Source organism: Gouania willdenowi, chromosome 6 (genome assembly GCF_900634775.1).
Source record: "Gouania willdenowi chromosome 6, fGouWil2.1, whole genome shotgun sequence".
NCBI lineage: Eukaryota > Metazoa > Chordata > Actinopteri > Blenniiformes > Gobiesocidae > Gouania > Gouania willdenowi.
In genome coordinates, this window is record NC_041049.1 from 68,602,082 (window position 1) to 68,625,832 (window position 23,751).

General features: G+C 36.8%; 1 protein-coding gene across 1 annotated transcript in view; it reads right to left on the bottom strand.

Moving 5' to 3' along the window:
* Nucleotides 1-1,275: 1,275 nt before the first annotated feature.
* The window catches only part of ptpn9a (protein tyrosine phosphatase non-receptor type 9a), a 42,225-nt gene continuing 19,749 nt past the window's right edge, over nt 1,276-23,751 (bottom strand). The window contains exons 3-13 of the mRNA XM_028449992.1: nt 23,174-23,263; nt 18,954-19,078; nt 16,956-17,061; nt 15,669-15,779; nt 14,494-14,810; nt 13,053-13,140; nt 12,693-12,762; nt 8,213-8,291; nt 7,976-8,126; nt 5,603-5,810; nt 1,276-3,975 (exon numbers count right to left, since the gene is read on the bottom strand). Coding sequence (XP_028305793.1) covers nt 3,785-3,975; nt 5,603-5,810; nt 7,976-8,126; nt 8,213-8,291; nt 12,693-12,762; nt 13,053-13,140; nt 14,494-14,810; nt 15,669-15,779; nt 16,956-17,061; nt 18,954-19,078; nt 23,174-23,263 — 1,536 coding nt within the window. The 3' untranslated portion in view covers nt 1,276-3,784. The remainder of the gene's footprint in view (nt 3,976-5,602; nt 5,811-7,975; nt 8,127-8,212; nt 8,292-12,692; nt 12,763-13,052; nt 13,141-14,493; nt 14,811-15,668; nt 15,780-16,955; nt 17,062-18,953; nt 19,079-23,173; nt 23,264-23,751) is intronic.

Genomic DNA, 23,751 nt, shown 5'->3' on the forward strand with positions numbered 1-23,751 from the left:
TACTGTAAATGCTAGTTTCTTCATTCACTAGGGTTCAATGCTACATCACATATAACAGTGTTTCTCAAATGGGGGTACATGTACCCCTATAGGGGTATGCGATGGCACTACAGGGGGTACTTTAGAGAGGGAGTGGAAAATTAATGACGTGTTAGTATTGGTTCCACCCCAGGCGTGATAGACTGGAAATGATAAAAGCTGTAAAATTACTAAATCAGTGTTTTTCAACCTTGGGTTCGGGGCTCCATGTGGGTTGCCTGGAGTTTAAATGGGTTCGCCTGAAATTTCTGAAATGTTTGCGTGACCAGATTACATACAAAGTCAATGGGATAGACGCGCTAAGAGGCGACGTCTTCTCCTTTGATCTGCGCAGCGAGAGCGTTGGCCGCGGCATGCGCGCTTCTGATTTTCCGTGACATATTGAACTCCAGCAAATGTTTTGATTGATGCACAGGCGTGAAAGCCAATCAGAATCCTTGTTGACAATGACGTCAGTCCAGTGATGATGTCATCAGTCTTAGCTTTACAAATCAGTTAAGAGATCAAAGGAAAGTTAGACATCAATGAAAAATTCATCAACTCAACAAAACATAATTTTCATTTGCCAATATTAAACTGAATCCTGCAGTTTTTTTTTTTGCAGTCCAAATTTATATTCACCTGTGCGACGTCGGATTTGTTTGAACTTTAATGAATTATTTCATAAAATTGTCCACCGAGGGTGTTCAATTTTATCAAATTTTAGGACTGATGACATCACTGTGGATTGAGCCTTTGATCATGTGGAACAGTTGGCCGGGTTAGAGGCAGCCTGTGGGCGGACCAGAGCCAATCACTCTGTGGGCAGCAGGGCAAACCGTGTGCGTTTCATTCAGAATTAAATTTGCATTAGGAGTCAAGTGTTTACAAGGTCAGTTTAAAGAGGATTTAACTTTTATTCTGAATTGAAGCTCCCATGTAAACCATCCATGAAAAAGCTACTTAACCTTCCACTTTTCTATAGCAAGATATACTTCCTACGGTCACTGCACTCGTACATTTAGATGGTCCACTTAAAAATACTGTATATTCCTTAAGTTTACATCATTTTGCTTTCACCTTTTCATGTTTTCAGTTGTGCTTTGATGTGTGCAATACTTGTTAAACCAAGCTAATAAAGCAACCCTTTTTTTTTTCCAACAACAAACTATGCTGGCCAACCCAAAGAAACGTCTTGATTCCAGATCGAGTTTACAAAACCATCTTTGCATACATCAAGAAACACATTTTCATCAATTTGCATGTAGTTTAAATTTATTAAAGTATAGCTTAAATCAATATTAATTTGAAGAGTAAAGTAATAGGTTATAATAAAGACAAAAAAAATGTACATAACTGTATAATTCTGGCTATGTTTGTGAGACAGTAGTTTAAAAACCATAGAAAGAAAAAAAAAATACAATTGAGCACATTGTGTCCATTGAAAAAGAATATAGTAAAATGAATGTTCATGAGATGGTGAACTTAAATGCTTCTAGCAAATTCAATATGAATTCTGTAGTAAAGTGGACACGCGACTTATATGACACAGACGTAACTTTTTTGAACAAGTGGTCAAGAACATTGGCAAGATAACGAGACAAGACACAAGCTTGAATTTCAACTAGTCAACACAGAAACGACCAGAATATACTCAAACTTTGTCAGCTGCAGACAGACTTGTGCTTGTTTAACTATTTTCACATCAATTTTCTGTTTCTAGTATAATTTATCATGAATCCCCCCCAAAAAAAGCTCTATGCGTGTTCATTTGGTGAATGTCGTCATTTGTCTTATATCTAAGCATCACAAGACTTAAAATAACAATCAAGTTATCCCAGCATCACATTTAAAGACTGACAGGATCACAGATACGACATATTGGTCCTTCCATCCCACTGCCATGTTGTTTAATCTCAGGGAGTACTTGTCAAAGTGCAAAGATGACATCTGTGTAACAAAGGAAATTAAAAAAAAAAATGTATTGCACTACTCATGATACACAGACATGTCAGTAGCACAGCCACTGCAGGCTTGGCTGTTCTACACAATGGTGCCTATGTGTGTCTATGGAGGGGGAGCTTATTATTGTGTTTTTTTGTTTTAAAGCAAAACTAAGCAGATCACAGCAAGGAAAAAAAGTAGAAGTTTTTGAAGAAGTTCTTTGAGTTCTTGATTCGTTTGATAACAAATGATGACCTGGTATTTGATGACCTTTTATTCTACAGATCACTTTCAATGTGCTTTGCCAATTGAAGCGTCACCTTTTTGATTTCAGTGGAACAGTTTATATACGAGGTGCCGAATGTAAAAACTTTTTCATAGCCGACATATTTTGAACATATAGCTTAGTTTTCTTTCATTTCAGACAGAAATTCATGTAAAACAGCATGTTCTATATCACTGTTTAGAATGTATACACATGAAAAATAAATCTAAAGGTTAAATATAAATCAAAAAATGCAAAGTGGGAAGGTCAGCTCCTGTCAATCAAGAAGCCCCACCCACACCATCGACTTTGGCTTCGTGAGTAAGGAGAGGGGGAGAACGAGACATTGGAGGGTTGGGCGTGTGGAGAGTGGGCGGGGCCTCGTGATCGACAGGCATTGACCTGCCCACTTTGTATTATTTCTAAACAGTTAGCCACCGATTTTACATTTAGATTTAACTTTCACATTTAGATTCATTTTTCATGTTTACACATTTTTAATAATGAAATAGAACATGCTGTTTTTAATGAATTTGTCTCAAATGAAAGAAAAATGTTCTAAATATGTCGGCAATGAAACAGTGACAAAGTTTTTACATTCAGCACCCCATAGTTGTAAGCCCAACTTAAAACTATATTTAATACAATTTAACTCTGTGCATTCTCAGGAGTGGAGATCAGGAGTCTTCATTTATAGGATCGAGTGCTATTCTGAAAAATTCTCCCAAAACAGAACCAAAACTCCCATAATTTGAAAACTAACAGAAACTGTGTTAGTTTAAATACTCAATGTGAGCCACCACAGTTTGAGCACAGCTCGTGTGAAAAATGTTACCAACCTGGGGGTGGGGTTTAGACTGCACATAGGAATGCTGTTCAATAGTGTGCAGGTTGGTGACACTATTCTGCACCAATAAGTCACTTTCTCAGCTTAATTTGCCTATTCTGAAAAAACATGCATGTTTTTTCCACAGGACACTGATACGTTCCTTTGGTTAACTGATTCTTAAATCACAAGTTGATCAAAGAATTGGCATCTCTGCACTCAATAGATGTATATGGCAAGGACAAGCATCTGTTTCTAACCTGTTAATGTTGTGCTAGAGGAATGTTATGTGAGTTTGTGTCCTTATATGATCATTATATTATAGATTTACTCAAACTGTGGTGGCAATAAGCTTTTTTTAAGGTCTTTGAAACCATGATTGACAAATAAATAAGTGACAGTCCAACCGATGATGCCTTTCTTTACCGTGACAACACACACACAACAACAGAACTGCACAACAAAGAGCAGCTTTTTCATTGTGACATTAAAAAAAAAAAGATGTTCAGCAACATGTCCCATTGACAGCTTGAGAAGAAATCAATCTAAATGTCATGTCAAAAAATGGAGTCAGTCATTGTCTCGTTCTGCCAGTGGAGAGTGGCTTAGTTTCAAAAGGCAAACCCCTGTGAGGAGGTTAGTTTTCTCCTGGACTAACTGGTCACACAACATGGCTTGGAGGAGAGGAGGGGGGGATGACGCACACCAGCTGCAGAAATTCCAGGACTGGCTCACTGATTGGCTGGGATCAGGCCCTGTCTTTGAGCGTGCTCCAAAACAGCATTGTAGCAGAAGTAGTACTGGTCTGGGGTCTGGATGCTGAAGGCTCTCTGCGTTCTCATCTGACGAACCGTCTGACACACGTTGAGCGATCCCACGTCTTGTAGCTGAGACAAACAGATGTCCAAGGCACAGAAGGTACCTGCCAGAGGTGAAAGTAAGCGATTACAAGTACTCGCGTTACTGTAATTGAGTTGTTTTTATGGGTACTTAAAGTCTGTGTAAAGCAAATTCAGCCATTTTCTTCCAAACATTAAATAGGTCATAAATGTTTTCCTTAAAACATGTAAAAAGCCATTCAACCATTTATAATGTAATTGTGGAGCTAGACTTCAAAAACTGTTTCACATTTCTGTGTTCAGAATTTAATGGGCGGGTCAGAAATCATGGCAGCGTTATGTAACAGCCAAGTTTTCAGCTAGGGGTCTCCAGCGGGCCAATTTGACCCCTAGCTGAAAACAAACCACATACAGTATTTGGACTTGAGGGAATAAAACGTGCCTGGTGCCCAATTTTCCATGAAATGAGCATTTTTTTTTGCACCGTGATTGTGTGTTTTGCCTCTAGAGGGCGCAGTTCTCACTCTACCCAGGAGCAGACCTTTCCGCTGACACAACCTTTTCGTTTGGTCTTGATCCAAGCACTTTTAGAAAACCAATGGGAGAAGCACTATCAACGTTGGAGCCGCTTTCACACTGCTCTCTCCCATAGACGGTACACGGAGGCACACTGTAAAAACCAGGATGTGAGACGTGAGAGAACACCATGCTCCGCCCATACGGTGCCTATAAAAGGTCCGGTGAACGCCCTGAATGAATATGAGGTGGAGGTATAAGTTGTTGAGGCGGACACACGCAGGAGAGCGGAATTTGGTGACACAGTAAACATTACAAATGATAGAAAGGCAGATCACGTTGCATTGCCTCAAAGGGTCTGACCATTTCCTTTTCACCTCAGTCACAGTCTGACATAGAAGCGGAGGAGAAAATGTGTATGACTCCATAGGATGAGCGTCTGCCTATAGGTCTCGCTGGTCTCTGACGATCCTCTCCCTCAGGAGTTTCCCGTGCACATCGTCCTCCAGCAGTGCCTGATAAGCCACTGTGTGTCTTTACGCATTGTGTGCGCGTTCCTTTTTATAACAGCTACAGGTGTTGTAGCCAATTGATCAGCAGTTTTGTGCAATGATTGTGATTTTGATTACAATTATAACTGTATATCACTCCCTGTGGCATCAGTATAATTTTTTTCCTCAGTTTTTGCAAATATATCGATTATTTCACACAAATGTATCAATTTCACAGAGCTGTCTTTAATTTCATCCCTCTCCTGTTAAGGGCGGAGTTTCATGATTTTGTGCGTACGGCAGGGTCAGAGCTGCCGTGGAGGTGTGCACATCATCTCGCCAGGTTTTTTTTTTTTAATAAGTCCCAAACGTTGCTTATAAGTGGCGTACGCTTTCTTTTTTACGTACAGAGGGTTTATAAAATAAATGAGGCCCTTGGTCTTTTACTTTGTAACATGAGACGTTTACTGTATGCAAGGGAACCGTGGCAAGATTAATTACCAAAGTAACTAGTAACTTTTACATTGAGTACTACTTAAATTAGGTACTTTTTACTTGTACGTGAGTATTTTATCTATGACCTACTTGTGCTTGTACTTAAGTACAATTTCAATCAAGGAACAGAACTTCTACTTGAGTAGGATATTTCAGTACTCTACACCATTTCATCACACTATGAATGAGACCAAAGTAAAGCCGTTACCTGTTCTCCCAATCCCTGCACTGCAGTGGACCACCATTGGAGGTCCCAGCTGGTGTCCAGTCCACTGAGCTCCCAAAGCTTTCACCATTTTTCTCTGCTGTCGCTTCACGGCTCCCAGGAAGTCGATGAGTGTCACTGCTGAGGTGGGAACGCCGTAGTCAGGCCAGCTGAGGTACTGGAAATGACTGACTTGTCTTTGTTCACAGGTCTGACCAAATCAAAAAACGATGTTAAATCACTTAAATTAACACTAATCACAGGTAATAAGTTGTTCAGGTGAAACTTAAAGCTGCCAGAGACTTTTTAAAAAAACTTTTAAAACAGATAAAGACAACATAGGCCTCGTAGATCACGAAAACTTTTTTTTCATCTCCAACATAAATACTTCTAAATGTTTTGTGCATTGCATTGTGGGATGTGGAGTCCCGTATACCAGTGTTTCGGTACCCCTAGGGCTATACGATTCCACTACAGGGGGTACTTGAGAGTGGAAAAATAACAAATAAAGCATGAATAGAAAATTTTGCCACTATTGTTTTTCCATTTTTGTTAACCCTCGGAGCATATATGACCAAAAGGTTAGTGTGTTTTTATTTGTTTGCCTCCCAATATTTCGGTCATTTTAAAGCCTAGATGTATGAATTTTTGCCACTATTGTTTTTTCATGTTTATTTGCTTACTTCCAATGTCCTGTGTATTGAAGTGTATAGAAAAGGAGGTATACATCATACTGACAGTGACCTCGTGACCAAATTTGCCCCATTGACTCCATTTGTAACCACATATTTTCCGTACACTGTAATCATGACCTGTCAATTAACACCTAATAGATAAAAGCCCATGCCTTCAAATTAAGGGGAAAATGTGTTTTCAGCTGTAATGACCCCCCTAACAACCAGACACCATTGGATAAAGTTTTAGGGACATTTCAGTGAAGGCCAGGGGCCTCATGTACAAAAGGTACATACGCCCAAAAACGTGCGTATGTCAAAACCCACGGCAAAATCCTGAGGTTCAAAAACTGGAGTGAGCGTAGAAATGTGCGGTCTTTCACGTCAAGTCCTGAGGTGGCGTACTGTACGTATGCTTTAAATTCTAAGGATTTACACACTACCAAAATAATACAATACATTCACACATGAACCTCTGAGCTGCTGTTCACATGTATCATTTACACATTTTTTGTGAGTTACAGTTTAATTTTTTTTTTTATCTGTCAAACGAGTGTCAGACACATGTTGTTCACTACCTGTCAAAGCTCTGTGAGCTGATCTCCATGCAGGTGGTCAGACGTCCTCTGAGTAACTGACACTTAGGTCTGAACACTTTAATGCTTCCAGTCCAGCCATCATTAGCAGCCACACACACTCCAACAGGCAATAGACTGATCACCGCGCCCGACTGATGCGGTGTGTGTGTGCTTGTGTATTTGTGTCGGGCAGAGGAGGGTGGCAGTGGGGTTGGCGATTGACATATAGGTAAACGGACTTCACTTTCATGGTTCGCTTTAGAACTTAAGAACCGTATCTTCCTTAATCCGCTATGCACTTCTTAACACACCCACAGCCAAGCATTCAGCGTGTGCCTATATTAACGTTTATCTTAAATCTAGTATCTTCGGTGTTAAATCATCTCCGTCTTACATGTTGCCGTCGGTGTAAAAGGTTTAAAATCTCTTCTTTTCTGTGTTACTGGTGGTAACAGCCTTTTCTGATCAGCTGAAGGGAATCCTGGTGCCGGTCTCATTTCTATATGATTTACATATGTAAATGTGGGCGTGAACAGAGAGGGGACATATGTGCTCTCACATCTGCGTTGATTCAGATGTTCAAATGATAGACGCGTGGAAATAATCCTACGCACAGATTTAAACATCTGAATTTTTACGAGCGTACGCCTGTCTCTGCATTGAGACGCACGCTTTTTTCACACCATTTTATACGCGAGGCCCCTGGTTATCTTATCTTGCAAAATGTATAGCGATAAATGATAATCATGAACTGAAAATACAAGAGTCAGTCTGATTTCTGGTCATGTCCCATACGAGGTGGGGAAACTGTAGAAATAAATCTATTCAGGAAGCACTAAATAGTGTTTCATTCCATTTTTTTATTGGTACAAAGTTAGATTCTTGTGCACACTCATTCATTCCATTATTATGCTATAGTTGTGTTTTTATATAGTATTCCGAGTATGATGTAATATGGGGGACAAAGGGGGTATTTGGATTCAGAAATAAGAGAATTAAACAAGTTGAAGAACCACTGCCGTAGACGGATGCATAGACGTGTTTTTAACTTCTACGCATCAGTCCAGTACTTCTTCCATTAGAAAACAATAAAAGGAGATTACATTTCATTTAAAAACAATTACCTCAGTGTTGTGCAGTTCCAGAGTGGTGTGGTTGTAGTGGGTGTGGTGGTCCACCCTCTGGTTCACCACTGCTATGTGGCCGTAGACCTCCTGACCACTTTCCTCCAGAGGCCAGTACTGTCCACACTTCCTCCGACTGCCTTCTTCTGTCCTGCAGTTTCAACGAGATCCTCATTCACTCAGTGCATCCTCACATTTAAAGGAAAACACAATAACCTTTATCTAGACTTATTCAACCTGGTTGTCATGACGATGACGAGAACGTTTTGCTCCCAGACCATCCTCCAGAAGTCCCCATAGGTCCTTTCCAGTGGCCCTTTAACACAATAATAGAGATCAAGTCGGGTAATATGGCATTTTCTTAATTTAATAATCAGTAAATATTGCTAACAGACATTTCCCAATTACAATTATTGAAATGCAGTTATTGAAATTGTCAAAATTAACTTATACTTGTGCAAACATTTTAATAAACTGTTTGATTTTTTAATTTGTAGGTATTATAAATATAATCTTGCTCCTTTTTTCTGCATGTGTGTATAATTATTATTAGTGTTTTTTTTTTTTTTTAAATGCCGTTCTAATAAGCCCTTAGGGTTTAATAAAGTATTTTTTGATTCAGATTTATCCTGTTTTTTCCTTTGTTATTTTAGTCATAAACTGTAGAGATGTGCCGATACCCAAGTTTGGTCAAAACCTACTCCATCTATTTATGGTATCAGGCTATTTCCATGTCATACTGACTGAAGTGAAGGTCAAAGTCCAACATATCTTGTTTACCAAGGCCTCAAAAACGACACTAAAGAAAGTCATTAACACAGTGAACATCTATTTGAGTGTACTGTACTGATCTCATAACATTTATACTAACGTTTGCACAAAGGATCACGTGTTGGTTTTCTCATCACTCATTGGTTCACTCATCTCAATTGCCGTGAGTTTACTGGACCCAACACTGTTTACTTTAAAGTTTATGAAAACAGCTTTAAAGTAACATTAGACACTCTTTTTCTCTACTGCGTATGATTGAGAGATAGATTTTTAAATCATATTAATGTTGATTTAATGTCTTTACTGCCGATTTTAATGTTCTTATTGATTTTTAAGCTGTTGAACTTTTTGATCACGTAAAGCGCGTTGATTTGCCTTGCGTATAAAATGCTCTATACAAAAATGTCTACTTGAACACATGAGTCTCAAAAGTAAAATAGTGTAGTGATGCAATAGTTTTGAAAAATCTTTACATCCAGAATTTAAAGCTGCTGGATGGAGAAAGAAAATTCAGATAGACATAGTGTAGGCCTCATACATCCATAAATTGAAGATAATTTGCTTTAAGATGTAAAAGTTTGAAATTGTTGCCTGTAAACTGTCTCTTACTGACATTGTTGGAAGAGTTTTGCCTATTGTGGGATTTCTTCCCAAGACGAGGAAGATGAAGAGGATCCCCTTGACACTATTTTATTTATCACCTCACTCTGCAAGATATTCAATTTTAGACAGAATCGAGTTTTTCTGAGTAAACCCGAAAATAAACATCCGTCCGTGTTTTTCCACAACTTTCAGTCCGTGAAAAAACACCAGAAACCTTTTGGGAAGTCACTTTGACAGAGTTTTTAGAGGCAAACACAAGAATCCACAATAAGAACGAAGTAAAGTCACTTCTATGTCTATAGGACTCCACATCCCATAATGCAATGCGTGAAACTTTCCTGACAATGTCAATAACAGAATGTTTCCAAACTTTTGCCTATTTTTTTTCAAGCAAATTATTGATCTATGAAGCCTACACTACAACTGTGTTAAAATGGCACACTATGTACTGCAAACTCAATGAGTATACAGTATACTGTGTAAATACTGATAGTATATACTAGGGGTTTTGAAAAAAAACGATTCGGCGATATATCGTGATTTTACGTCACGTAATTCTCGGTTTGATTCAAAATGCATCCATATTGATTTATTTTTTACCTTTATTTAACGAGGAAAGTCTTTTCCACTACAGGAGACATTGTAACTATACAAAGAAGTGCTCTGAAACCTGGACATGTTGACCAGCTTGTGCTTTTTTCAATAAAATAAAAAAAAAAAAAAAAAAAAAGTACTAACTTTCTGCATTTATTTGTTGTTCTAGGTATATACCTCAGTTAAGTTGCACTAAAGTCAATGTTAGTTTAAAAGCCACAGGCCGATTGTAGGTTATTTTTTTAATTTTATGTTGTTGACACATGGCAGGTTAAAGCCAATGTTTTTAGTGTAAAATATGCCAATGAAATATATTTCATACATAACGTTCTCATTGTTAAATTAAATTTACAGAATAGTTGTTCCTTAAGTCATATGTTAAAAATAGAATCGCAATAATCGCCTTATACTTTAATATGACTGCAGACGAGAACTCATCACATAGAAAAGGAAAAAAAAAAAAAAAAAAAAACATAAATGAAAAGATGAAATTATGGTATGAAGAAGATAAGAATGTTTGACCAGGGAAGAAACGAGGTTTGATGTAAAATTATCTGTGTTCAAACCAGGGGACGGATCTAGATAAGCAAAATGCTTTTTTCCATCGCCCTTTCCAGCATGCAAAAAGACACACAAAAAAAAAAAAACCATGATGTGATTTTGCTCTGAATGTAAAAGTGAATTTCTGTGATTGCAACCATGTCGGAAATGAACTGAATAAATAAAAAATAAAATAAATAAAAATAAAATATCGGGACATATCGTATCGTATCATGTCCTATCCATCGGGATACGTATCGTATCGCCAGATGCCAGGCAATACACACCCCTAATATATACTGTCTAGTACATACTATAAGTATGATTAGGATGATGAGCGTTCCCACTGAAGTATACTTAGAAGTTTCCTAAGATGTATTTGGAACCTACAACGACTAAAACCTGAATCACACTGAGGCTAAATATCTCTGTTGATTCTCCACTTTTACTTTGAAAGTTCTGAAAACATTTGAAGTGAGAAAGTGACCAAGTGGAATATCAACATGTGCTCATTTGATCCATAAAACACACAGAAACATTTCATTCTGCTATTTTGGAGTTTCTGTGCTACTGACAAAACTTCTGGTTAACTTCAAAATAAGAGCCCTATTTACAGAAGCTTTAAAAAAACTAATTTTGAAAAGGGGATGTTTGATTTTTAGCTTGAAGCTGGTCCCAGGACTTGCAATGCATCATGGGGTGGTTGAGTATGACTAGTGTGTCCACCGTGCATAATTATAAATATATTTCCATATCAGTGGCGGATGCTTTAAGACTACAAGGGAACCTCAGCTTCCCCTAAAATCAGTGGTCAAATATGTAGTGTTGTGTGTACATTTCATTGACTAAATATATGACAGAACACATGTATGTTTAGTTCAGAATCAGCTTCTTATAACAGGAAACTGACAGTGACAGCGTGACGTTCTTCATTCATTACCGCAGCGTCACAGTGTTAATAAACAGTGGTGAAGTTCAGCTTCAATTGACTTCAATGGGAGATGATTTAGGGGTTGATCCACTGCAGTCAAACTAGACGCTCATTGGATAAATGCTCGGTTATGACGCACTTAGTCCCGCCCATCGGACGCCGGGCTTCACAGGAGGTCTATGGAGCAGTGGGCTGGATCTGTCTGTTCCGGACGCTGGAATAATGGATGATGATTGGATGATCTGTCTCAGGCTAATTCAATTTTGATTGACAGCGAAATGAGCCAATCAGAGAGTATGACGTTGTAAGCACACAGGCGGGTTTTTCAAATATTTCAGTCCGTTGCTCTGTGTTGACACGGAGACTTTGCTGATCCTCTCATAGCGAATCAACTTCTGACAAACCTAGTGTCTGTTTTTGGTGTTTGTGGAGACTGTTACTGCTTGTGTTGTGCGACTTTTGACCAAACACTCACACTCCAGCGCGCGTGCGTGTGTGATAATCTACAAATAGTTGTTGACAACAAAATGTGAATTCTACTAGAATTCACATTTAAATAAACAGATACATTTTCTGAAGTAGGCAGAAAATGAGCTTCCCCTGCATGAAAGACCAGCAGCCGCCACTGTTCCATATAGTATACATCCTGGTATTTCTCGCGTACTCAATCTTTTCATACTATCTAATGTGAACGCGCTACATAACAGGGTTGGGCTTAATTACAATTATGGCGTAATTATAATTGTCCTTTTAAAAACCTGTTGCTGTCAATCATAATTAAATTGTAACTGACTTTGTAATTGTCATGAAAATGATATAAAAGGTGTAAATTATAATTTAATGCTAAACTGGGGAACCATGTTTTAGTTCTACACATGTGTAGTTAATTATTAAAATATGTTTCATATCAAGCTTTCCCACATTTTACAATTAAAAATGTTGAAATCTAGGAGTATACCGACACAAAAATACCAATATTTTCATTGATTAGGAAGCCTAACAATAGATAAGAAAAAAATTAGATGATAGTTTTTAGTGTATTTTACAGCTGATTTAGGACCTGTTAGCATAACAATAACATTTTAATTGACCCCAACTCTGCTACATACTCATTTTGACGTCAGACTCAGTGTGAGTCGTACGTTAATGACATTTCAAACACAGCCCATGTCTTTATCTGATAAAAAAAAGTGTAATGTGGTTAAATAAATAATAATAAAAACATTAAACTACTTTCTCTCTCTCTGCCTATTTGACAGTGTGTGACATCACTCGTACCTTGAGTACCGATGTAGGCATTCTTCTGTTTGTAGCCGTCCATAAAGCTTGCATTAATGTAGTCTGATCTCTATAATATATTAAAAAAACAACACATTTGGTCACAAAAATGGAGCGGATTTGAAAATAAAACAAGATCCATTGGTTTGAATAAAAAAAAAGAGCTCATAAGACTTCTCAGGAGCAAGTGAGATAGAATGTAAACACTCGTGTTACACACAGCGAGCTTATGGAACCAAACAGCTGCCTTTCTGGATTCTAACCCCTGGAACATTCCATGTGAACATTCATCACAGTTTACAAATGAAACCTGAGACTCGTACTTAACAATAATAATAAATGAATAAATAAAGAGTTTACCTCGTTTCTTCTGGGTTTCAATCGGACTCTTGTTTGATCAAGGCACAACACATCTCCATAGCGATTCCTCTCCTGGTTGTAGGCCGCCCTGTGGACAAAACAGAGTATATACAGTAGCTAATGCTATTTCTCAACTCCTGTCCCATGTTGAGCTTTTCCTTAGATACAAAATGTATAAAAGCACAATTTTAAACACATTAACAGTGATCTAGCATTTATACTTTCCCACATTCAACTCGTACTATTAAAAATATTTGACTTTAGATGAGAAACCCTAAAGCACAGGTTGATCTCACTTTACAAACATCCAGGTTAAAACAAATACTGTATATCAGCCTTTGTATTTATTCCATTATCATATATATATATATATATATATATATATATATATATATATATATATATATATATATATATATAGGCAGAGTCTAAATTATTTCTTTTACCCCCCCCCCGCAAGAATCTCAATTACTGTAAATTTAGGCCTATAAAGCGTCTCGAGATTTGCGTGTGTAACATATACAATAATACGAAAATGATTAGTGGCATAATTGATAATGTTGATTATAAAAACGCGTTGTTTAATGTTGTAAATTCAAATTAGACCGGCGGCCACTTTCTGCTTCATGTTTTCCTGCTGTACCATACATGTGACGTCACTATTTACATTGTGAAGAAAAATACCACAACAGAAGAAAAACCAACCTAAAGTCTCAAAAGTTTGGGACCATTTCACTGAAAACTTATACTACACACATGAAAATTTTTTAACCACTAGTTTATTACATTAATTTACTAAAAATCATAATAAAGCTGTTATTAAGTCAGTGATACTCAACATTTGGCTCTTTATGTCTTCATTTTTATTATTATTTCCGCAGAAAACCTTAAAAGGGGGACATTTTTCAACCCCTGGTTTTGACCCATTATAGTGATTTTTCTAAAAAATTTGAAAATGTTTGTTTTTTCAGATTTCAGCTACCTTTTGTCAATAAATATACAGTTTTCCTAATTTTTGCAAGGTCTTTTTGACACTTTTATCCAATTTTGGCGATTCTTGAACCATTTTTTTTGCCACTTTTCATCCAAATGAGCTACCTTTTGCCCAATAAATATCTTTCCTTTTTCCAAACATTTGTTTTGTTTTTGCCCTTTTTCACTATTGTTTGCCACATTTTGCCAATTTAAGATATGTTTTGCCATTACATACCATCTGGTTTCTCTTCTTTCTAAATTTTTTTTACCACTCGACTGCTTTTGGCCCATTTTAGTCACTTTTCACTCTTTTCTTACCAAGTTTTTGCCACTTTTGGACCATTTTTTGCACCTGTTGCTCATTTTTTGTTACTTTACTCATCGCTGATAACTCTTCGTTAACCCCCCCACCAGGAAACTCTGCGTATCTATATGTACATAGATATGGTGAGTGTGATTTGCTCACTGGGCACAGTGGAAGGTTCCAGGCGGCGTCTCCCTGCGCAGTTCTTCGTACTCCTGATGGACCCCCGAGCGCTGTAGCCTGCCGAGGTGAACCATCAACTCCTGCGGGCGCATGGACTCGGGTCCAGGCACGTGGATGGAGGCGTCTTCAACAGGAATGGCTACCAACTCGTCCACTGGGTCCACTCGGCCGTTCTGACCGGCCAGGAGCTGCTGGTTCCAGCTGTAGGCGTCGAGGGGCAGCAGGCCCCCCAGGTGCTGGGGGAGACAGTCCCTGGGCAGGTGCTGTCGTAGCTCGGCCATTTTTACCATCTGGACCTGGGTTAAGAAGGAAGGAATGAAGGTCTACTACAGTGATGGGCAACTCCATCACAGCGGGGGCCACATTATCAACATAAGAATAATGACCTATCTGAGCATTAATACAGAGAGATTTTTTTTTGTCGTTGAAAAAAAAAATGACAGAACAACAAAACCAGAGTCATTTTGTGTTTTTATTTTATTTTTTGTGTTCTTATGGTAATTTTGTGTATTTTTCTGTCATTTTCTGCATTTTTCTGTCATTTTCTGCATTTTTCTGTCATTTTCTGCATTTTTGTTGTTTACTATTGTTGGGTTTTTTTCTTTCTTATTACGAACTTTCATATTTTGTTAAGTGCATTGAGACGACTTTGTTGTAATTTGCGCTATAAATAAAGTTGAATAAAATTGAATTTTCCTGTTATTTTCTGCATTTTTGTTGTAAATTTTGTGCATTTTTTGGGTTACTTTCTGTATTTTTGTTGTTTTCTGTTGTTGGGTTCTTTTTTTATTACGAACTTTATATGTTATTAAGCGCATTGAGATGACTTTGTTGTAATTTACATTTTACATCAAATATGTTGATGTGAAAATGTTTAAGTGTCACATTGAAAACAAACGGCTAAGTTTATTTTCATTTGTGTTGCTTTTTCTTACGTCTAACCTAGGGTGACCCTACACCCCAATTTACCCAGGACAGTCACGCTTTTCAGAGTTTTTCTCCAAACCATTGATTTGTTCCTAGTCCCGTTTATTAAAAAATAAAGCAGCAGCGTAACCTTGTGATTAATGAGTCATTTTGTTGTAAGCATTTACTAAAAGAACGTTTACGCTTTTTACCGCTGAATTTAAATAAATAAAATGACTATTACTTACCCTTTCCCTAAGTTTCTCCTTGAGGATCAGGCTCAGCAGATTGTAGGGCACACGAAACCAAACTGGGGCTCCAACAATCAACACCTTCTTCAGCCTGGCAGGGAACGCCCCCTAGTGGAGACACCAAAAACATCAGCATTTTATACAAAAAGCAAAAAGTTGCACAGACTGATCATTTTTCTTTGTGTGTGCACTTTATAACCACTACTTCCCCATTATGTGTGAAACTAACTGTGACAAATTGTTAAAATACAAATTTAAAAGAACTTGACTTGCAAACCCTGGCTGGGCTTTCACAATAAAAGTCTTGGCATTAGGCTATACACTTGTAATAAAGATTGCTGCAACTTTATTTTATAGTTTTATTTATTTATTTATTTATTTTAAAAGCAAGTAAAACCAAAATTGTATTTTATTTATTTTTGTTTTTTTAAACTCAAACCCCTATCCTATGGGACGCTGATTGTTAAGTTGCGCATGCTAAAATAAACAGCAGCTTTTGGCAACATTTAGCAACGTTACTTTTGACCAGATTTATTGTAAAAAAAATAATGGCATTGTTAAATATAAAGTCGATGTTAAATCTAAATGTTAAATTAAAATATGAAATGTTAAATTAAAATATGAAATGTTAAATTAAAATATGAAATGTTAAATTAAAATATGAAATGTTAAATTAAAATATGAAATGTTAAATTAAAATATGAAATGTTAAATCTAAATGTTAAACCTAAATGTCTTGGGTGAAACTAAATATTTAGCTAATATAATATGTAAATTTACCAAAAAATCTCATTGACGTGAATGAGTCCCTCCGCGGTCTATTTAGACGGAGTGATTGCGCTCCACATTTTGATTTAACACTTAATATTTACATTTAGATTTCACATTTAGATTCCATATTTAACATTTAGATATAACATTTAAATTTCATATTTACCATTTAGATTTAATATTTATATTCAACACTGATAATTACTTTTCTTGTAAAAATATGTCAAACATATTATTCTCAAACACTGCTGTAAATCTGGTCAAAAGCAACGTAAAAAAAAAAAAAAAAATCACATGTTTTTCAAACGTGGTTTGTTGCGAAAAGTTGCAGTTTATTTTAGCATGCGCAACTTTACAATCAGCGGCCCATACTATCCCACAGGAAATTGTGTCCATACTCTTATTTACAATTATGCTGCAATGAATAAGAATAATAGTAATAATAATAAAAAAGTAAAGTAGTGAGTTTTTTTTATTAATTGTGCGTGTAAAATGAAAAATTGTGTTTCCAACCTTGAGCAAGTTGAGGATCTTCTTACTCAGGTCCATCTCAAAGTTTGTGTAGTTGGATCCTGCCATGTCGTAGATAAACACCAAACCATTCCTCTGGGTCTCAAAGCTAGCAGCAAAAACAAACAAACATGTTTGTAAATACCTGTATTATCGCTATATTATGATATGTGAACAAAATGGGTTTAGTTTCGCTTTAAGTGGCTCCGATGGCTCCGATCGATTTTCTCACGATTTATTTTACAAAATTGGAATGTTGACAAATGACTGAAAAATATTTCTTTATTTTTTTGGGGAAAATACTGTACTATTTTCCTTTTATTTTTTATTGTCAAAAGAATCCCTTGATAAACTTTTCAAAATGATGCAATTTAACTAAAAATAAATCTTGAATGAAATAAATAAAGGAATAATACAAATGAAGAAGATGCCTATTAATTTAAATTCTGGTTCTATAATAAACAATTCAAAACTGCATAATAGTTCTTTTTCTTTTTAAAATTGCAACTGAAAATGTATTTTGTGCCTTAACAATTGGACTTTTAAAAAAAAAAAAAAAAAAAAAAAAAAACAGTCATTTTACTGTATTTACGTCAGATATTTGTTTAGACCAGCAGAGGGCGCTGGTAACCCAGTGGTCGGTTGGCATGCAGTTATTCCACCAGTGAAGAAGAGAAGCTATGCTAGCAGACAGAGCTAATAGAAAAACGTAACTTTTACAGATATTCACGTAATATTACAGATATTCTTTCGGTGCTAAAGGAGTAAAGAATCATTTATGAGCATGTTTAACAGTAAATGGCGGCCAGAAAGAAAATAGTAGCAGTTTCCGCCCGTCACGTCCGCTTCTGGAAGGATTAATATATATAGCGCCCTCTGCTGTTTAAAAAAAGTACTGCGATTCAATTTTCAGAGCATCGATGTGAACCGTGGTACCTATGAATCGATTTTTAACTGCCTTACGATTAATCGTTACATCCCTACTCCCAACTGTATTCCAGTTCATTATCTACGTATGTAATGGCAACATGGAGGTGACGCAGGATTTACAAACGCACAAAATATGACATTCTTTGTCTTTTTTAACAATAACGTGTTTCGGCCCTAAACAATTTAGCCTCTCACACAAAAACCTGAATATCTTTGTGTTTCAGCAATTCTCTTGTTTTAAAAAAACAAGAACACAATCAAAACAGTTAAATAAATAATGCACATGAAAGAAAAAAACACTTATCATTTAACACTAAATATTTAACATCTAAATAAAGTATTTCAAAAACAAAAATGTAAAATGAATAAATAAAAATCAAACAAGCAACATAAAGATAAATAATATGTACAAAATAAATAAGGCACTGCATAAAATATCATTATAGAAAACAGTATAGTATAGTAACAAAACTACATTACACAATTTATTTTCTATACAGAGACCTCTAGTGGTGCATTCTGGGGTCACATTAGAGCAGGTACCATCCAATCATATTGTTTATATTAATATTTTCCAGGCTTTGTATTTCATTAAGTACCCTCGGTTTTTTTCATATTAAATAGAAACAAACTACTTTTAATATAAAAATATTTGGATGAACGGCACCCTTAACATCTGCCTATTAGAGCTGGGGTCACTTATAATTGTAATAGCGTAATTGATAATTCATTACAATTATGATGTAATTATAATTGTTACTGTAATTTTAAAAACCTGTTGCTGTTGCAATCATAATGGGATTGTAATTGAGGTTAGATAATTGACTTTGACAGTTTTTATGGCAATTACAATTACAATTTAACGCAAAACTGGGGAACCTTGTTACAGTTCTACGCATATGTAGTTAATAATTATTCAAATGTGTTCCATATTAACCTTTCCCACCTTTTACCATTAAAAATTCAAATTGAGGGGTATACTGACACACGTAATTGTAACTGAAAAATGTAATTGACCCCAATCCTGCTGCCTATGCCACAGGCCAGCTGTGACTACATCATCTAAAGCACCTTTCCACTGCTCGATCCAGGAGGTAGAAGAGAGCCTGGAGCACCACATGGTTTCCTGTCTTGTTGGGATGATGGAGTTTGGCTGTGTACAAGGCAATAGATGCACCTGATGGGTCCCGCACGCTCTGGAAATACACATTAGACACAGGTACCATTAACACCAGACATGGGCCACATGCGGCCCTCGGACTAATTCTGCATTGGAAGCAATATGAAGCCCAACATAATGCACAAAAAAAAGTTTCCAAAAATGCAAAAAAGACTCATAAAACATACAAAGAGACATCAGAAACACAAAACAACATGTACATACAACATACAGCAACAAAAACACATAACGACTCATAAAATACACAAAATACACAGGAGGAATTACCAAAACAACAGATAAATACACAAAACACACAAAAAAGAACAAACAATGAAAAAACCCTTTGTTCTTTCCTGTGTTAATGCTCAGACTGGTCGTCATTATGGTAAATGCTGACATAAATGTTGATAATGTGGCCCTCAGATCAGACAATCACATTTTTGTGGCCCCGCTGTGATGGAAGTTGTCATCTCGGTCTTACACCATCTTTAATGTCAGTAAAATCACTTCATACATTTAAATAATCAAGTGTTGACGGCTCTAACAGTGACATCACTGAAATGGAGACTCTACAAAAGTTACCAGGGTTGGGGTCAATTACATTTTTCAGTTACAATTACTTTTCAATTTCAATTTAATGACGATTACAGTGACTAGTATTTTTTCAAATTACAATTATTTTTTATTCTCAGAATGTCGATTACAATTATCTTCTGAATTACTGAAATTCAATTACAATGAATCACAATTACTGGGCCTGAAATAAAAAATAAATAACCTAATAAAAGTGAACCTTCCTCTTGTGTTAGCATCTCTAATGATGGAAGGTGCTAAATACATTTCTATTGATTACCTTGTTAGGCTTCCTAATCAATGAGAATATAGGTTTTATTATTTTTTTGTGTGGGTGTCAGCCTTTTTTGTGTCAATATACCCCTCAATTTATTTCATTTTTTTAAATGGTAAAATGAGGGAAAACTTGACATGAAACATATTTTAATAATTGTTAACTACATATGTGTAGAACTGTACATAGAACTGGAACATGGTCCCCAGTTTTGCGTTAAATCATAATGAAAACACTTCTAGAATTTTCATGGCAATTAAAAATCACAACTCATTATCTGAACTAAATCACAATTTAATTACGATTATGACCGCAACAGATTTTTAAAATTACAATTATGCTATAATTGTAATTAATCATCAATTGTAATTGACCCCAACCCTGAAAGCTACACATTCACCACAGGAGGGCACCTCAGCTCATAACCTGCACACACGCACACAACTTAAACTTGAAAATGTTATCCATAAAACTTAGGGACCAGAGTAATAAACCCCGCCCCCCACCCCTCCCTCTGGGAGTCGTTTTTTGTTGGTAAATAAGAGTGTTTTTGTTGCATGGCGGCTAAAAATACATTGGACAGGATATGAAGCCTCGCTGCTGAGGCTGGAGACGTCAGACAAAAGGATGTGCAGCGTCAACGCCGCTGTGGCACGTCAGAGGGGAGGGAAGAAAGGAAACACGGGAGTGTGTGTGTGTGTGTGTGTGTGTGTGTACGTTTACTGGAAGAGGAGATCTTTATGGTTCTGACCTGGCTGACGACAGGCTAAGTTTAACTTTCACAGGAAACACACTTTAAACATCAGTCGATAAGTTGCAGCGCCCGTAAAGAGCCTCACTACACCCTGAGCAGAGCTTATTAGCTTTCTATTCACTGACGACTATAAAACCAAACATCTTTATATACTGTAATACATTTGCCATTTCATTTTTTTATGTAAGTAACTGATATATTTCCCCATTAAAAAAGGTATTCTTTGTACCTCAAATGAAACAAGCTCAGTGTGTGTAAATAGCATTTTGAATTAACCTGCAGAAAAAATTACTGACAAAGCAACTTTTTTCTTTGAGTTTACATGATAAATTCATATGTAGAAATATACAGAAAGTGTCTATTTGTATGGTTGCCGTACGGACAACCCTCGGTGCTATTGGTACGTTTACCAAAGTGCAACAATTTTTAGGGTTAGGTTTAGTCTTAGTCACGTGACCAAAACTGGCCAATGAGGGGCACTGCGTACGGATAGAATGTCGGCATATTGATATGGCAATAGTACGGATAGCCACTGCAAACTATATATAGAGGTTGTTTTTTTCATTTAAAAAAGGGTGTCCATAATAATAATAATAATAATAATAATAATAATTCATCTCATTTAAAAGCACCTTTCAGGCCCACCAAGTACACTTTACAATAAAAACAGAATAATAAAAACAGTGCAACACATTAAAAACAGTATAATACAAAGAAGACGGTACAGGAGGATTTTGAAGGTGATTCTGATTTTGATGAGGAGCCAAAGGAGCTGCTGGAGGACAGGGGAGATGTGGTCAGAGGAGGGGTTTCCGGTGATGTTACGGGCTGCAGAGTTCAGGACCAGTTGGAGTTCATGGAGGGATTTGTGAGGAACATCAAAAATGAATGAGTTACAAAAATCCATCTGGGAAGTAACGAGGCTGTGAACCATGACGGCAGTGGAGTGAGGAGTGAGAGAGGGGCGTAGGTGGAAGTATGCAGACCAGGTTATGCTGGGAAGTGAGTTTTGAGTTGGATGAACTGAGTGCGACCTTAGTGGTAGGAGTGGGACCAGTGAAGGGGGGAGAGTCTATTGAGGAGGGTGAGGATGGAGATTAAACCGAGTGCAATAATGCCATTTTAGACACAAATATCATAATAAAAAAAATGTAAAATATTTATAAACCCTTCCAACTCAATTAAATGTATTTTACCACGTTTAATTTATTATACTAATTTTTCTTGAATACGTAATTAAAATTGGGAATTTTAGTGGGTTGCACGCATCATCGTATATATGTTTTAATGTTTTTGAAATCCTTTTTTTAGCCTAATTTTTTCACCTTTTAGATAAACCCTACAATCACAGTTTTGAAGATACATTTTTCCATTAAAAACAGCAGAAAAGGAAAAACTTCTCCCTATCGTCATCACCTGTTGACAAAAACATTTCATTAAAGTTTTGCCGTATAATGTATTGTGTATTATCACAGCTGAGTTCTCAGTACAAGTTTGAGAGTTTAGACATTTTCCTCGGTCTTGGCTTGATATCAATGAACGTTAGTAAGTCCCAGAGCTAAACTAGTTGTGAACCATTGGTCTACTGCATGTTAACAGTAAGTACCATAGTTCAAACAGACCAGGAAGCACTAAAGCCATTACCCAGGGTCACAGTGATAAAGATAATCAGCCCTGTTTATGTGACCTGTTATGGCTGAAGTATTGACTTTGTTTACAATAGATAAAAGCAGAGGAACATCCCTGTCCTTGTTAAGCAGACATGGGCAACTGGCGACCTGTGGGCCACATGTGGCTCTCGGCCTAATTCTGTGCGGCCCCCCTGAGACAAATCAACCAAAAATTGAATTTCAAGAAATTGGAAGCAAATGAAAGTAAATAAAGAAAAACAAAAATTACAAAACAACAGCAAAATGCCCAGAATGTCAACACAAACACACAAAGCAACAACAATAATACAATAAAGTTTCAAAAAATGCACAAAAATGACTAATAAAACATACAATGGAACATCAGAAACACTAAACAACCACCTTAACACACAAAACAACCACGCATACATGCATATACATACAAAATGACTTCAAAGACGCACACAACGCAACACAATTACACATATTGTGCACAGATTGACAACAAACAATCTTAATGTATACATATTTTTTTTTTTTTTTTTTTTTTTTCCTGTCGTGTAATGTGTGGGATCTTTGAATGACCTTAGATCTGGATGTTCACAATGACCGAAGAAATAAACTAACTAACTAACAATAAAAAACAAAAAGGAGAAATTCCCAAAACAACAAATAAACAACGACAAAAAAGAGAACAAACTGATAGAAATCCCTTTGTTTTTTCCTGTTAATGCTCAGATTGGTTGTCATTATTCTATAAATGCTGACATGAATATTGATAATGTGGCCCTCAGATCAGACAATCATATGTTTGTGGCCCCACTGTGACTGAAGTTGCCCATCCCTGTTGTACAGTAAGTATTTAAAGATAAGCATTGTCTTTAATACCAAACTCACCAACACGGTGAACTTTCCACTGAGCAGCTCCGAGCGCAGCGGCTCCTCCTGAGGCTGAAGTCGCACGATTCCCTCCTTAAGACGCGTTTCCTGAGGAAGAGAGAGATCAGAGCCAGCTGGGTCAGGCAGCAGGGGAGCTATACCGCGCCGTCACTTTGAGGTGAAATCCTGCCGACGAACAATAGAGAATCCACGGCTCACTTTTCACTGCACTCCCTCCCCACAGCCCCTCAATCCTCCTCTGGTTTAGGAGCAGCTCAGGAGGCTGCGTGGGAGCTTTGAACCCATTCCTCAGGTCAAACTTAGAAAGAGTCATTTCAGGTCAATGTTTTACTGGCAAAACTCAAATCTAGAATTATCACACACACGAGTCAAACGTGTTTGTTTTTAGCCTGAAGGAGGAAATCAGAGAAAATATATGCACAGTAGGGTTGGATGACATATCTAGATTCAAGATACATCAAGTTTTAAATCCCTGGTAAGAAACTAAACCAACAAAAACACTATTCTGGAAGAAAATATTGATTTTAATTGTGTGGGAACAGATTCATTTAACCACCAATGTACAGGTTAAATAT